We start from the raw sequence: 16,629 nt of genomic DNA, 5'->3' as shown, positions 1-16,629 counted from the left end.
AAAGAAGTCTTAATTCACTTAGTTCAAAGCAAAACAGTTCCTCTTTGGACAGCCGAGAACCAGACAGGAATTCATGCAACACATTCATTGCAATAGTTTCTGATCTAAGCCTTAGCTTAGCTTTTTGGACTTGGCCCCAAGTGTCAATCTTTTGTCATCCTCTCCATATGATTCTGTTAACAACATATGACACTCCCTACACTAAATTAAATAAATAATAATAGCAAATACAGTCAACAATAACATTTATTGTTGTAATAATTAATTATCATATATAATAATGTATATAAGAGACAGGCTTGAGAGAATCTTGATGAGAAAACTCTTCAATATGTTATTGCTGTGTGTAATAAACAAAATGTATCTGAGCTATTTTCTGCTGCTATTTTACTGTCTATACGTTTCAGTTATCCTTCCCTAGAAGTCAAACCAAACATAATTAAGTTAACCTGCCTTGGGATATGAAATAACTTGTGATGTGTCAAAGTATCATCACATTTACTTTCATAGTTTCATGTGGGAAAACAGTGTAATATTGACTTTCTTATCATTTGGCTGAATTATAGAAGAAAAAAGAGAGCAGAGAATGAGTGCGTGTTAAACGGTGGTGCACATGTGGAACAAATCTTCTATCTTAACACTTACACTACAAATATTTAAAGGTGATAGAGGGATGTTACTGGAAGCTCGTGGGTGCAAATATACAATATCCCAATGTATTAAATCTGTCCACAGAGGAATGTGGTTCCTTTTCCAGATTTATGACTCTGTCTGAGCTGACATTCATCTACAATGACAGAGCAGCGCTACTGTGACATCATCCCATCACAACGCCAGTCAACACCCTCAGGAAAGGGTGGATCAGGGGAATAGGAAGATAGTGGAATGTGAAAAGTGAAAGAAAACAAACAGATATAACAACAATTCAAAAGTCAAAACGGGGTTTAATAGATACCATTAAATCAAGTGTGGAGGTGAGATTGAGAGAGCAGGCAGAGGTGGAGAGGCATTGAAAGGGAGGTGAGGAGTCGTACAGAGGAAATGAAGGCTACAGAGAGAGGAAATTGATGAGGGGATGGGAAGAGGAATGGGAAGCAGAGAATGAGGGAGGGGAAGTGCATGGACAGATGAGAACTTGAAGAACGAGGGCTACCACAAGGGCCTGGACAGGTAGTGCGTCTCCATAAACTTGCTGTATCTGGGCCATGCTGATCATACAGTGGCCCCAGGAGAGCATAAAATACAATATAGGGTCCAAGCCTCATGATGGATGAGGCCCAGGTTTCAACGTCAGCCCACTCAGTGCTCGCCACCAACAGGGACAAATCACTCAGCCCCAGCCCCCATCAACATGCAGGCTAATACAGCTAATGGAGCCTTCGACAGTGTGATGCTCTTTGAACAGATGTCTGCTGCTTTGTTGGTGACATTTATTGCTGTTTTTGTAAACCAGAGAGTGGGGGGTTAAATAAACCTGTGGTGACGTCATTTTTTAAAATTAGACATAAAAGTAAATACAACTTGATGAATTTCTTCAAGAACACTGTTCTTGTTCTTCCAGTCCCCCACACTGTCTTTTCATGAGCTCTGTGCTCATACCCACAAGCAGCAACCAGGAAAATGGTGAATGAACTCAAGACTTGGAGCTGACAGATTTTTAAAAAGATGGCTCGTTTGTGCTGACCTACATTGCTTTTTCTCCCCAATCACAGCTCCTCCTGGGCCACTGCTGGCTCCAGAGGCTGCCATGGGGACCAGTGGCCGGCCTGGAGAGTCATTACAGGGCCTCATTCACTGTGATTGCAGACTCAGACACACAATTGAAAGAGTCAGATATGCTGGATGATACAGAGTGGCAACATCCTTCTGCTTTATTAAAACTGTACAGTCCGGTTTTGTGCAATTCAGCGAGTGCAGTATTAAGCTAACTTCCGGGAAGAGCCCAAAGCTTTAACCCCATGGTCGGTAGGAAGCCCGATTCTATGACCATTTCATTCATATACAGTTAATTTTTCAAAAACAACAACTAAAAAAAGGTAATGCATTTGCAAAAGAATTACTCTGGACCTGACTGCTGAGGACAGATTTTTCTTTTAAACATTGTATGATTGTTCATTAGGTTTCTCTTTTTCCTTCCCACAGTGGCTCCCGGTCAAGTCCAAACTTTTTGTAGTAACACTGGTGCATGATGCCCATTTAAAGTGAATGGCAAACCACACTGACAGTGCTTATTATACCGGAGGACTTATTATACAGGAGTAGTAGCAGAGATTAAATCATGACAAAACGTTTCAGCATCAGTGAATTACACGTATGTAGTTCACTACTGGGAAAGAAAAACAGCATTATCTAAAATTAAATGTGCAGCTTTATGTGACATTGCAAATATTCAGGGTGGTCCAAACTTTATTTTAATGTTTCCTCATTAAGAATCTGTGTGGGCACAACACATTGTTGGCTTGTACTGACTGAAGCAGAATTTGACATGCATCGTTTCAGAAGCTGTTGCACATCTTATAGCTTTTACAAACTCAGTGTTCAGAGTGAAGGTTGTCTAGGCTCAGTAAATGCTTCTGGGTTTATTCATATTTATTTCCCCATTGTGTCTCTGTGTGTGGTGAATCTCTGAGCTCATTAAGATGCAGCTCTGCCGCGCAACAACAGCTTTCTGAGATGATAATAACCCAAACAGCTTCAGAGCTTCCATCATATTTATCTGCAGGTGGGTGATTATGTCCAGTCCACCGCAGGGCTTTGTCCAGTCTACTACAATGACCCAAAATGACTTACGGAACAAGACGCTCCACATTGGAGATTTCCCTTAACACAGAGCAAGGAAAACACTCTCTCTGTCTAAAAGACATCAGCTAAATAAAAAATGTGTCCTTTGACAATAATATAACTGTAATCACAGCATCAGTGTTTTATGGAATTAGATTTCAGCGATATAATCATAATAAATACAGGTTTTGTAGACAACACTGACAGCTGCTGCTGCTGCTGCTGCTCTTTCCACAGTCATAATAGTGAACTAGATGTGTTCAGAGGTCATTTTAGTGTATAACCTTCACCTCAGTGAACGGGAATATAGCTGTCATTGGCCAAAACAGGTGGAGCATGTATTTTATTTTTTCCCATAAATGCTGTTATGGCTGAATTATGTTCCAAGGCAAAATATTCTTGCAGTAGAGTGACCAAACTATTGATTATTTACAATGGCTGAGGAGACACAAAAAGGTTGTTGGGTTAGATGGCAGAAGTACAAAAGGCACAACTGTCACACCACCCACAGGCATGGGTTTGACTTCTGATGTTATTTCACTATTCATTGGCTGTTATCTGACGTTATCAGCACAATATCTATAGGCCAGTAGGCACCTGCTCCAAATGTGTGTCATTATCATGTAGTGTTATTTGGTGAATGTTCTGGTCTGGTTAATCATAACTATGCCAGTAGGTATTAAATGTTGTGTGAAAACATTTTACTAATGTGTTTAGAATCAATATATTGGCAGATGCTATTGTTTTTTTTAATGATTTTCCTCATTATGTTAGTAGTAAATATTAGAGATCAACGGCTTTCGGCTTGTCCCTTCAGAGGTCGCCACAGCAGAATGTGTCCCACACGTTGATTTGGTGTGAGTTTTCACGCCACAGGCCCTTCCTGCCACAACCCTCCGATTTTTTATCCGGGCTCGGGCCCGGCACCAAGGTGGCTCTTGTTGGCTGGGCGGGGCCACGCATAGTGGTGTGGGATTTGATTCCGCGTATCCTAATCCGATGCTCTATCCATTGATCCACCAGACCATCTATGTTAGTAGTAAGTATTATCACTACAAAAAATATTTGTTGTTGCAGTTTAGGTTAAGGTTGCGCTGATGTTTTTATTTAATAACGCATCATAAAAACAGGAAAGAGATGAAAGAGATCACTTGTACACTTGAACTCCCACTCTGTGCTTCCAAGTAGTTCCATGGAGGTTTTCGGCCTTCTGTTTTGGTTTTGTGGCTCACAAATGTAGTGCTTTGGCTCAGTCTGATTGCTTTCGTCCGCTCTGTGCCCAGCAGCAGCATTTTTTCAGTGAAAAATAAACCCAGCATTCCCACTCAGCACCAAACGGCAGACAAAGCTATCAACAAGCTGCTGAACATAGAGGAGGAAACAGTACATGCAGCTGTACGTAAAGATGAATGTCTACACATGTACAATCAAAGCTGTTGGATGAGACTAGGGTGTTACTTGGTCTGCTTGTCTACTGGCCATATTTAGAAAGATTGTCTGAGCAAGTATAGATGTGACCTTGTGCACAGTTCACACAATTATTGCTTATCCTATTACATTTCGATTATGGGTTTGTATTTGTAAATATTTTATTACTATAACAAGAGACTCTCAAACCTCTATAGAAGCATCTAATTTTTATCTTGCAGCATATTTTTCTAGAAAGCTGAGAGCAAAGGTTTCAGCCTCTCTTTCACTTTCTGACAGTGTCTTGTCACATACATTTGTGTTGCGGTCATCCTGTTCTGTTATTCTCAGTCTGCTGGGCTCCATGAAAACGGCCGGGAGCAAGGCAGCAGACGGGCTCAGGGAGCTTATAGGGTAACTACAGAGACAGAGAGATGAGAGAGATCGACGGAGATGATGATGGAGAGCTGTTATTAGTTATGGAAGGACACTAGACACTAGACCCCTCTGGGTACAGGCTCACTGGCTGTGATCAGAGTTAGGTGCTTGACAGACATCCAGATAGAGAGGAAGAGTGGATGATGGAGATGACAGGAGATAAGCGGGTCCTCATCCACTGGGTGACCCTCAGACATTTTTAAATTAAATTTTGAAAGCATAAAAAGGTCGTAATTGTCGGAAAAAAAACATCAAACAGTAGACAAACTTATCATGTTCTTTTCTTCCAAGACAGGCTGCAGTTTTTCAGCATCCACAAATTCACAGATGACCTAGTTAGAGCAGCACACTTGGATGCACTGCAGAGAGAAAACTTTGTGCATTTTAAGGCATTTAATGGAATTCAAAAGCAGCATTTCTGAACAGAAACAAATCCCTCGGTTTAGAGTTGTGTGGGACTATAACCAAGTTTATCCTGTAGTGTAGTGTCAAAACAGAAATTTAAGTACTATATCCCTCATATACTTTAATGTGATAAGAGGGCAGGGTGTTCAGTGTTTTGTCCACCGGATCAGAGGCAGTGATAAGGCTCTGACAGCTGCTGTGAGATCACTGATAGATGAGAGGTTAGCATATTTTTAGATGAGCATTTCATGTGAGGAACCTTGGTTCTAGGTAATGAGGGTGCCCTTCTACTCCCAACTGAAAGATCAAACCCAAAGACAAGCTGCAGACAAACAGACTTACACGGGTCTGGACGAAGAACACAAAAGACAAAAAAAAAAAAAAAAGAAAGACAGAGAAAGGAAAGAAAATGCATTAATATGCAAAGCAAATTTTTTTTGAAAAAGCTGACAATAAAAACAAAAGGAAAGTGACAGGAGGAAAACGACTTTTGTTCCGTACTGGCGATCGTAGAAAGGCACTATGATTTGATGTAGAGAAACCCAGCTAATACAGCATAAGGCAGCATCAAAATCCATGGCTGCTTCTGAGAATACCAGGTCATGTCCTCTTCATTGTTTTGGGAAATGTGGGGGTTTTCAATGTCTTTTCCATGTAATTAACTTGAGTAGATTATACATTTAGTTTAATTTAATATATTTGAATGGAAATGTTTCTGAGAAAATAGGGATATTTTTCCATCAGAATGATATTTCTGGCCTCATGAAGAAGGCTTACAAATGTCTACCAATGAAAACTGGAGATAGAGTGTGTTTGTTGCCCCGAGTACAATTGGACGTCAGCTGCACCTCGGTATTAACCCAGTGTAATAATAATGTGGATAAAATTTAATTTGATTTAAACTTTTGTAAATATCTGAAAAATGTTGGAGCTGATGAAATTTGAGTGAGTGGAGGGTTGCCAGCTTATGACAGGGGGGTTCAATGAATGTTACTGAATCATTTCAGACTATGGACTGTTGGTCTTTCAGGTCATATGTTGACAACAAAGATAAACAGTCCAGCAACAATTTAAATTATGCATTATTACATGCTACATTATGTACTAAAACATTATGTATCCCCCCACTTTGAAAAACAGCTACTCGTTTTATTTGTGTGCCTAACGACCACATTCCTCACATCATTCTTCTCTCTCATTTCTCTCATTACCTTTTGTCTGGAGTGTTTTCGTTTTCTTTGCTTGCTGGTGCTTCCTGTAGATCTGGGAGGTTGGCAAAGTCATCCTGTTCAGCCAGCCCAATTGCTAGAGACAGAACAACCATCTTCCCCTCTCTGGACACACAGTCAAACAAGACACATCACAAGACCACACAGGTATGTAGACAAATAGGCCACACGGACACACACTCCAACATATACAAAAAACACAAACAGTCAGTGACAGAAACGCAGCAACACACATTCATTTCATGTACAAAGAGAGAGTGGGAGAGAGGTGGTAGACTGTTGTGAGGACATTATTTCATTTGAACAAATGGCCGGTACATACTTGGCATTTGCAGAGCATCTTAACACAACGTACAAATGTGCTATGACACGAGTCGGAATAAAAGAGACTTGTATACTGTGTATGCTTCAGTTTTCTTATCGCCAATTTAATAGAAAAAAAAAGAAAAACACTGGATTTTGCTGGTTTATTGTAACTGCAGAAAAACCAGAACACCAAATATTACCTATAACACTATAGAGGCTAGCTTACAGTACACAGTATAGATTTGTACTGGCACAGCTCCAGTGGAGATTTGCTTCCCGTACTTCACCACATGTGGACCGGTGCCACAATATAAAATGTAAGATCATAAACATTTGATTACCCCAAGGCTGGTTTCATTGTGTGAAGGGTAAATTAGTATTTTTAAATACCACAATACCCTACTGTCATCATCATATATAACTTATAACACTGTCTTATAATTATTCTATTTTACTGTAAACCACACTAGGCTAAATTAGAAAAAAGAAGAAAAGTCATAGTTGTTTTTTTTTTTACCATGCCGTTAATAAGGGAATCTGTATGGTTAAATGTGCACCATCAAAAGCTTCTCCAAGTTTGAATTACAACAATGTCTTATTCTAACATTTTAGACAAACTGCAGCGATTAGTAAATGTACTGGATGCTGTGGCAACAATGATTATTTATTTTTGCCATGATGGGTTTTATTCTTCCATTAGTTCTTTACCACTAACATAATTTTATATAGATCATGTAAGAACACCCTGTGCACTTCTGGTATTTATTGATTTACAGCATAGCTTGTCTAATTAAAATATAGGGCATAATACAAGCTCTTCACGGGCCATCCATTGATATATGCAGCATAATGAGAAACAATAATAGGAAGCTTTTTCTCGAGATGTATTATTAAAACATATGAGGTTATGTAATGCATCGGTGAACAATGTGTGTTCCCATAACCACAGGAACGTATTCAATTTCTTATTAGGTTTTTTTATTAATCCACTGTAGACATGGTATTCATTTAAATGCCTGAAATGAGCATCATTAGCACAAAGGTTGAGAACCAAAAGAGCCGTCGTGGCTTTATCATCTTGCTATATGTTTCCTTGAAAAATAAATGTGTAGAGATAGAAATGGTTCAGTTTGTTTCAAAGAGAAAGATAAAGGCAATTGAAATGACATCCAGAGAAAAAGAGAAAAAAAAGAAGAAAAATCAAAAGAAATCCATGAAAATTGCAGTGGCCTCAACAAATCCTGCAACAAAGAAACACATTACATTGATTTTCAGCTATTATTCTCCTTCCAAACATAGATGAAGTCCTTTAAATGATGCTTTACTAAAGTATGCTGCACCGTGAATTCAGGATGCCATGCAATCAGTGACCTTAACAAATGAGCATTTGCCCACAAGTAACCTTGTAATTCACAGTTACAAAATAGCAACCCACATGTGGGCCCATGTTGTAGAAATTCTTTCATCTCACACTTCCTTTTTGACTGTAATAAGTTATTTTCTTTCTTATCCAGCCACTAACAGTGTGCTTATTCAAACGGATCTTCATGTTGTGCCTGTACTGCAATAATTTCTTACCAGTGCCAACATCCTTAATAAGGTTTGTCCATTAACATCATATGGCTTATTATAGGAGGTTTTTGATTTTATGTGTGTATTCATAGCTTTCCAAATATAGTTTGAATGCTGGCTAAAGGTGTGAATTACATAAGATGGGCCCTAATGTTACCACAGATAGTTAATATGAGTCAATATGAAGCACTGACCAAAACGTCTTTTAACAGAAAGATTAAAGCCTGAATACAGAGACTAATTTTGAATTGCCAAGAACTAGAAACAAATATCAATAGGATCAAAAGGCTTTTTTGTATGTATAATACTTTTCTCTGTTTCAGCTGTTTCTCCTTGGTTTTCCTCAGATCTTTCCCTCATCTCTCCATATTTCACACTTCTGATCTATTTTCCCAGTCCACAGGCACTTTCTGTAGTGCATTCGCTTCTTAACAAGAGGCTGTTTGTTGAAGGGATATCGACAACAAGAGGAACACAGCGGCTCACTGGGGATGTGTAAACAGTAACAACATGAGCCTTATCGATAAGGTGAATGGATTTGTATAGACAACCAAAAAAGACACACGCACTCTAACCGGAGGGCACTGAAACCATTACCCACCTACACTAGCGCTGTTAATTTGAAATGTAAGTGGGGCTGCTCTGTTGTCACGGTGTGTGACAGGCACGGACACACGTGGAACTCATACCCCACTGGACACATATGCATGATGTTCGCACTCCCAGTGTGCTCCCCCAGGCTTGACAACGGACATGTTTGGTCCAGTCATACAGCTACAATGAACAAAGCCACCTATATTTGGCCAGGGTTATTTGAATGATGACTCACATGTGTAGGGAGGTCACTGACATAGAGACAATGTTAACGGGAAGACACACAAAAAGTATTGGAACATTGAACCGTGTGTGTGCGCGTGTGTGTGTGTGTGTGTGTTTCTATTTATGGAGGGGAGGATGCGTTTACGTGAGGCTGCTTGGTAGAGCACATCATTTGTAATCTATCATTCAAGTCAAGTGGAGGAGGGGAGCTCTCCGGGCTCATTGCCTCAAAGCTGCTGCCCTGCTCAGTGGATGAATGGCGGGAAAGGTTGGAAAAATGATTCTTTCACATGCCAGGCAGGTTAAGACTAAGGTGTAATTTTTCTCATCGTCAGCTTCTGTTGACATGCTGTACCATCAAGAGAGTATCCGTCTCCAGCCTACAGTACTGTTTGTACACAGTGACAGTATGAATTACTGTAATTATTGTAACTGTATATGTTTACTGTATTTATTTTTAAACTTAATATTACACAAATAAATTATCCAATATTATGACAGCAAACCTTTTAGTTTTTTGCTGATAAGATCAGCAGCCATTCAACAATTTCACGTCAACACTTTCTTCTGTCAAATTTTCTGTTGCAACATGTTTCACAGCAGAAAACTTCATGATACTTACAGGAACGACTTGACGTCTAGCCCTCTGTTGCGGATCTGTTCCATCATGTGATCCCAGCTGCCTGGATTTGACCTTGATCGGCCTGCCCCTGCTCCTCTGTACCGGAAGGCTCCAGCCGGACTCCCCCGGACCCCCCGCGGGCCCCCACGGTGGCTCCCGCTGCCTGGGCCTGTGTGCAGCTGGCCCAGGCTTTGTGAGGTGACTGGGGGATCGTTAGGACCCGGAGGGGGCTGGTGAGTGAGGGGCTGTTGCAGGCTCTGCTGCCGGACCAGGGGCCGGGGGCGTGCCACAGCTGAGGACGGGATGTGCTCCAGGGTGGAAGCAGATGAAAGGGAAGCGTCCCCAAAACTAAGTGGACGTATGGAAGCACAGAAGAACAACAACAAAGAGGACAGGGGAGTTAGAGGTACTAAAAATAATGGTGGACAGGGCAGGTGGAATTAGAGGGATTTACAAAAGATGAACGTAAGTAAAAACCTGGTATTATATGATCATGCTGATATCAGAGGAAGGTGTAGAGGATAAAAATGTCAAAACCACAGATTGAAGTGTGGTAGCAGTGTTTGTAGTGGATCTCTATGAGAGAGAGGATCAAGAGAGAACAAACAACAGAAAAGATCCCTGAAAGCAGGAGGGAAAGAGAGAGAAAGAACTGAATAGTCAAACGCTTTAAACTACTTTAGAACATCTGTATGAGAAATAAAAATAGGTTTTGATCCTATGCTGAAGAACAATGTATCTGTGAGCATTTGCATGGGCTGGCATGCAATGTGTAAACACTCAATTATTCTTCTGCAAGATGGTGTCAAAACACACCTCTCTTCGAGTGGAAATGAATTCAAGCTGAAGTTAAAGTATCACCATTAGTTAACTTGAGTCTCTGTTCTCCAGCTGCAAAGCTAAATTGTTTCTGTACGTTACCTCTCTCTCTAATTAGCCGTGACCTACTTCTCCCTTCTTGCCTTGTTGCCTTTTTCTTCGATCAGTCTTCCTCTATGGTCCTCTCTGCTCCTGCTATGTTTTCCCTTCCTTGCGCCTTAATGCTTCTGAGCATAGCTGCTCTGCATCTCCTCTGTCCATTCATCTTTTCTCCCCCCTAAGTCCTCAGATCAATCTATCTCTGCACCACCTCCAATCACCGTTTTATAAGTCTGCTCTCTAATTACAGGTCTGGTACACTTTACAATCATGTAATAGTGCTTTACCCCTTATCCTCCTCTCAATCACTGCACTGCCTGACGATCGTAAGCTTGTACTAAACAGCTTTGTCCGGAGCTAATGCTGTGAGGGAGGATTTAATGCCTGGACTTGAGTTGTGTTAGCAGCGCACTTCAGTATTAAGTCAGTGTCTAACTCTGTGGAAGAGTCATGAGACAAAACCCCTGAGGAGCAGAGCAATGCTGGATCAAGTAAATACAAGACTGTGCTCATATACGTGCACTCATGCACATATTCTCACACACACTCACATATTGCACCCTATTTACCAGTCCTGAGGATAGACTTTCATGAGCAAGTTTACTTACTTGTACATAATATGTTAAATGAATAAATGTAAATTAATGTGTAAAAGCTGCTTGCTGGCTTTCTGTTCGTGAGTATTTGGAATATTTAGGCATCCAAAAGTAAAAGTCCTGTTTATTTTCTGCATAGACAAACATTAGTTGGAGCACTTCCAAGGCTTGGATGAAGCTCCCAGTTGGAACATCAATACTGTGTTTAAACATGTCTGGTTCTTTATTAAAGAGTCAAAGCTACAAGCCTGTGTACATAACTCCCAAGGTGTATTTTGGTGGAATGTAAAAATTTTGTGTCTCTAATGGTGAGTGCAAAGCAAGGAGTACTCTTTTTACTATTCTTCAGTTTTAATCAGTTCAGTCTGGAGAGGCAATTTCTGTACAATGTTTTGACTTCTCTATAGCTCTGCATCCAAGGATTATAGGTATTTTAAGTTGTTTTATAAACTTGAAAATGCCATTCGAAACATACGCAAACTACATGGATTTTCAGAAATGTAGTTGAAATAATACCAGCTGTCCTTGACTAAATTTATTCACTAGTTTATGATGTTTAAGTTCTTAGGGTAACATATTTTTGAGTTGACCTAACAATAATTATCTTTCAAGTGCAACATAAGGTACATACAGTATATATGTAGACATATTTTCTAAAACACAGAAATCATGAAACTTGCCATTTGTGGACACTGGTGAAATGTTATGCAGACACATTATCCAGTTGGTAGAAAGAAAGAAACCCGTCCTCTTTAAACACCAGAGCATATAGACGATAAACTGCAGTTACAGTCTGTGCAATGAAGAGTTAACGACACAATCCAGTGAGATACACACAGAGGTCTAAATTTCACATTATTTCTGGGTCCAACAAATATGTTATCATGACTAACATCATCATAAATCAATACGTCTGGCTGGATTCACGGTAGCGTTAGGCCAAACAGCTGAGCCAGTCCATGTGCTAATAAATTTCACCAGTCTGTGCAGTGCCATAAATTTAGCAAAGAATCAACTCATTTGACAAATTTCATGGCTCTACAACACAGAGCCCTTTCCTCACAGTGATGTCTACGATTGTTGTATCTGTGTGCTTCAGACACTGGACATGTTTATTGTCGACACTCTGTACAGCACCAGCACCAGCACCAGCACCAGTCATTCATACACCCTGAGCATAAAGCCCTCTTTATCTGCTGTATCCTCTTACTGACTTAGAGGGTCATTTTCACATTTCTTCGAGCTTGAAAGTCAATTAAGATGACTATAAACCTTGAATGATTTTGTAATTAATGAAAATTGAGGAGGGTGGAAAAACAAGGAGACAGAGTTATAGTCAGAAAAAAAAGTAACACCAACAGGGAAAAGTGAAGTGAGAAGCTGGTGTAGAGACAAAACAGGGGAGATGTACAAACGCATAAAAATAGAAACCAGTTCCAGAGGAGAAATGGAAATACAGGAAGATCTTAAAGGAGTAAAAGAGCCAACAAGAAGCGAAACAGGAGGTAAGAATAACATGACAAAAGAACTAATAATCAGTTTTAAGTTAAAATATTATCTGATGTCAAAAAGCTACATATTGTGTTATTATAAGATTTATTTAAAAATGTGTGGATGCACTTTATGATGTTCACAGTGCAACCAAGTATTGATCCTGAAGTCACAGTTTTGCGCTTTTATTTCAAATCTATATACTAATAAGGACGTGATCTACAAGGCTGGCAAACAGTGAATGAATGGAAAGATGACTTTAACTGTGGACCCACTTCTTCATTAATCTACTCAGCTATAGCTTGATCTCAGTTTACCGTTTAGACAGTAAAATACAAAAGATGAGTTGATTATCTAGGCTACAATTTACATACAGAAATCTAGTATATAGTGTATTATTCATTGGCTTCGTCTATGTGCTGAGGGTGTTTTCCAGTTAGATGCAGCTTTCATCAAATTTGTTTTTGCTTTTCTGCATCCAACTCATACATATGGGAGCGATTATCATTTGAAAACAGAGCATTATTAGCATAACCTTATTCGACATTGCAGTTGGATATCAGCAATGAAAGCAAACCACGGCCTTTGGTTTGCTAAACATCTGCCTTCAGCCACTTGTTTACATCAGCCATTTTGCTGAAAGCTGGTACTAGCTTGTGTGATCTGTGTGCTGGGATTAACCCGTTCTCAAGTGATGTTCCAGAGTCGTGGCAATTACTAAATGAAATCTTTAAATTAAAATTACATAATGTTATGAACCTAGAATGAGAGGTCATGCAAATATATTTGGTTTTTGAGGGACAAAAAGTTAGAAACACAATGAGCTGAAGTGAATAAAAAGAGCACCAAGATCAGGCTCGGTGAAATGAAACAGAAACAGACAGTTACAGTTTTAAACTTCGTGAGAGCTAATTAGAATAAATATCGCTATATGTGTCATCACCTTGTCAGCTGGTTGGAAAAGTTGATAGGGGTAGAACTGTGGTTAAATATTACACTTCATCTAACCAAACTGCAGGTATCATTCTTATCAATAGGCTCTCCTGCTGCTTATACAACAACCCACTCTGAGTTAAAAATGTCCTTACTTCAGATGATCATATAAGCTATTTATAAAGATCTGAAACTGTCACAGACACTGAAGCCTGCAGAGAAACAGCATCACTATGTGGATTCACTTTGTCTGAAAGACTGTCCTGAAATTAAAAAGTGGACTGTTGGCAGCTGACATAAAAATGTTTTTTGTTTATGAGTGATAACAATCTTTGTAGTCAAGAGATTGAAAAGAGTTACTCATGCAGCACAGGTCCCTCTGCAGCTTCTCGGCCGCGCGTTCTTTATATCTTCGACTGCACAGTGTCAAAAATAGCTTCATCTTCATATTTGCTAGTGCATGCAACACTTCATGAAGGTTGTACAAACTCACACGCTTCCTTCATAGCCACACCATGCTGTTGATGTGCCCACTGTAGCCCCTCATGCGTGCCCTCATCACCATGTGCCACTCACTTGCTAAACCGCAGGCCTCCGGCATGCATGTGGCTCTGGACCGTCTGCCAGCGCCCCGCCTTGCTGCCCCCCGTCACCATGCTTCGAACGCTGTCACTGCGACTGGGCCCCGCCCCAGTCCCAGAGCAAGCGCCGCCCCCGCTGTCACTGGCCCCTGGCGAGGGTCCAGCACCGTCCTGCCCACCTTTATCCACAGCCCCACTGGGTGAAACGTTGGGACGGTTCATAGACAAAGAAACACGGACGGAAAAGAAGAAAGGACCAAGAAAGAATACAAAGAAGAGGGAGGGAGAGACAGACAGAGGAGAGACAGACGCACAGACGCACAGAGCCGGAGAGCAAAACTGTTATCAGTAAAGTTAGTCAAACCAGTGTGGGAGACCCTTTGGGCACTCAGTCAGACTACAAGTGTCTATTATAAAACAACAAGAAGAAGTACTGCTGGTCAGTCAGTAATAACGCTGTCAACTGGTCAGGGCTCAAATCCGCTGTGTAACGCAGTGAACTGGGCAGCACCGTTTTTTGCTGTTTAGGTAAAAATGGCCAAATCAACATGAGGACAATGATCCAATCTGGCGACCCTGAACCCCCAAAAAACCCTGACAAAAAAAAAAGGGAAAAAAAAGACGCTTAACACTACCTTTGTCACAGTGACTAATGCATTACTTTAAATAATTTAATAAAATAACTTGTAATTGCTGATTCACTAAAAGGATATTAGCAGTACCTAAAGTGTAGGGAACATTTTGTTTTTGCAGCGCTTCACCTTTAACACAGAGTACAACAATCTGTTTTGGAAATAAAATAGGCCAAGAGATGCAGCAATCTGCCCCATTTCACTCGACACAGGGGGACAGCAATGACCAACATGCTAGTAATTATGAAACAAAAAACAGCAATTTTTTAGACTGCAGGTGCACATGATGAAAACAGAGCACGAATGTTTTGTTGTCATCATTACTTATATTGTATATCTAATGACTTTGTGTAAAATACTTTAACAAAATGTCTCCATTATTTCTCACAATGCCTCCCAGTCCGGCCGACCTACACTTAGACATAACAAAGCAGAGACAGAACTTCAACTTCAGTCCAGGGATCTCTCACTGAGTGACGACAAACCACACAAAGGCACACCAGGACGACATGTTCAACAACATTTAAACAGTGGGTCTCTCCGTGAACAGTGGGATATTTTCAGGTTACCGGAGCTGTTACTTTAACACATAACAGATTTCTCCGCCTTACATGAAGTACTTTGCCTCTGATCTTGAAAGGTGATAAACAAACCTGACTTGCCGACTAAAAGCATTATTATTCTCACAGTAAGAAGTTGGAAATAGATGACTGACTCATCTGTTATCACATACTTTAGAAATGTACGTATTATAAGCTTATTATATGCTGCTCAAATATTGTCAATAAAATAATGCAATGCAATCACAACAATCACTGCTGCTCACTGATTTTGCAATAACTTCAACATCACTGCACAGATACGGAGTAATTGATCTCCCTCTGGTTTTGTAAGAGCCAAGTGAGATGTAATTAGAGAGGATAAGAATAAATAGGTTCACTTAATGTGTCAGTGACATGTGAGATGCATCTAAATTATACAAGGGAGGTTGATGGGAAGCCATAGCATCCAAATAGTTGATTGTTGTACTTGTTGTACATGAAAGATACAGTGTCATTATTTAGTAAGTAAGGCTCAGTAGACCAGACTCAGGTGGGCTCACAGCACTTACGTACAGTACTATGAGGTACTGTGGGAGTAGTGACAACAAGTGAGTAGAAAACACTCAACTCAGAGGAAGAGGAGGAAGAGGGGAGAGGAATACAAATATTAAACAACTCACACACACACACACACACACAAACACACACACATGCACACACGCAAAAAACTGAAAATGCAGAATACAAACCACCAAATTAACAAAACATTTTGAGAAATACACTGTTTACCACTAATGACTGTCCATTATTGTGAAGCTGCAGCCAGCAGTTAGTTTAGGTTAATGTTAGAACTACAAATATATAGTGAGACCACAGCTATTTAAAAGTAACAAAATCCATTTACCAGAGCCTAAACTCAGGTTTCCTATTTTCTTTTACAGGATTGGTTACAGCCTAGAAAGAGTGTGGCAGAACCAATAACACATGCAGTTCTATACAAAAAGCCTGAGATGTGATTAGTAAGACACTAAAATATATTTTCTTTCAATCAAAAAAAACAACAACAAAAAAACAACAAGAAAGCAACAATCAACCCTCTGTGGAACCTGAAAACTTCATAAGTTTTTATATTTAACGTAAGAAGATTGGAATTGGAAAAAGATTGGAAGTTGAAAAACTGGAAAGTTTCAGGTGACACTGAGATCATCTCTCTGAGGGTTGTCTGTCTCCATGGTAACACACCATGGGCTGCAGGTGAGAGGCAAAGAGGGTCGGATGAGACCAGCAGGGCTGTAGGGAATGGAGCTATAAACATTTTCATGGGTACACCTTGTACACTGTGTGGAAGCAAACTAAA

General features: G+C 40.1%; 1 protein-coding gene across 4 annotated transcripts in view; it reads right to left on the bottom strand.

Moving 5' to 3' along the window:
- Positions 1-16,629, bottom strand: part of syt7b (synaptotagmin VIIb) — an 87,603-nt gene that overhangs the window by 18,959 nt on the left and 52,015 nt on the right. Inside the window, exons 5-7 of one of the 4 annotated variants that reach the window (XM_067496357.1) lie at positions 14,094-14,294; positions 9,580-9,927; positions 6,243-6,365 (exon numbers count right to left, since the gene is read on the bottom strand). The exons of 1 other annotated variant lie outside the window; for it this stretch is intronic. In XM_067496357.1, the coding sequence (XP_067352458.1) occupies positions 6,243-6,365; positions 9,580-9,927; positions 14,094-14,294 (672 nt within the window). The remainder of the gene's footprint in view (positions 1-6,242; positions 6,366-9,579; positions 9,928-14,093; positions 14,295-16,629) is intronic. 2 more of the 4 variants (XM_067496358.1, XM_067496359.1) reach the window with 2 other exon arrangements.

This window comes from Channa argus, chromosome 2 (genome assembly GCF_033026475.1).
Source record: "Channa argus isolate prfri chromosome 2, Channa argus male v1.0, whole genome shotgun sequence".
NCBI classification, from domain to species: domain Eukaryota; kingdom Metazoa; phylum Chordata; class Actinopteri; order Anabantiformes; family Channidae; genus Channa; species Channa argus.
This window is presented reverse-complemented; position numbering and strand designations above follow the sequence as displayed.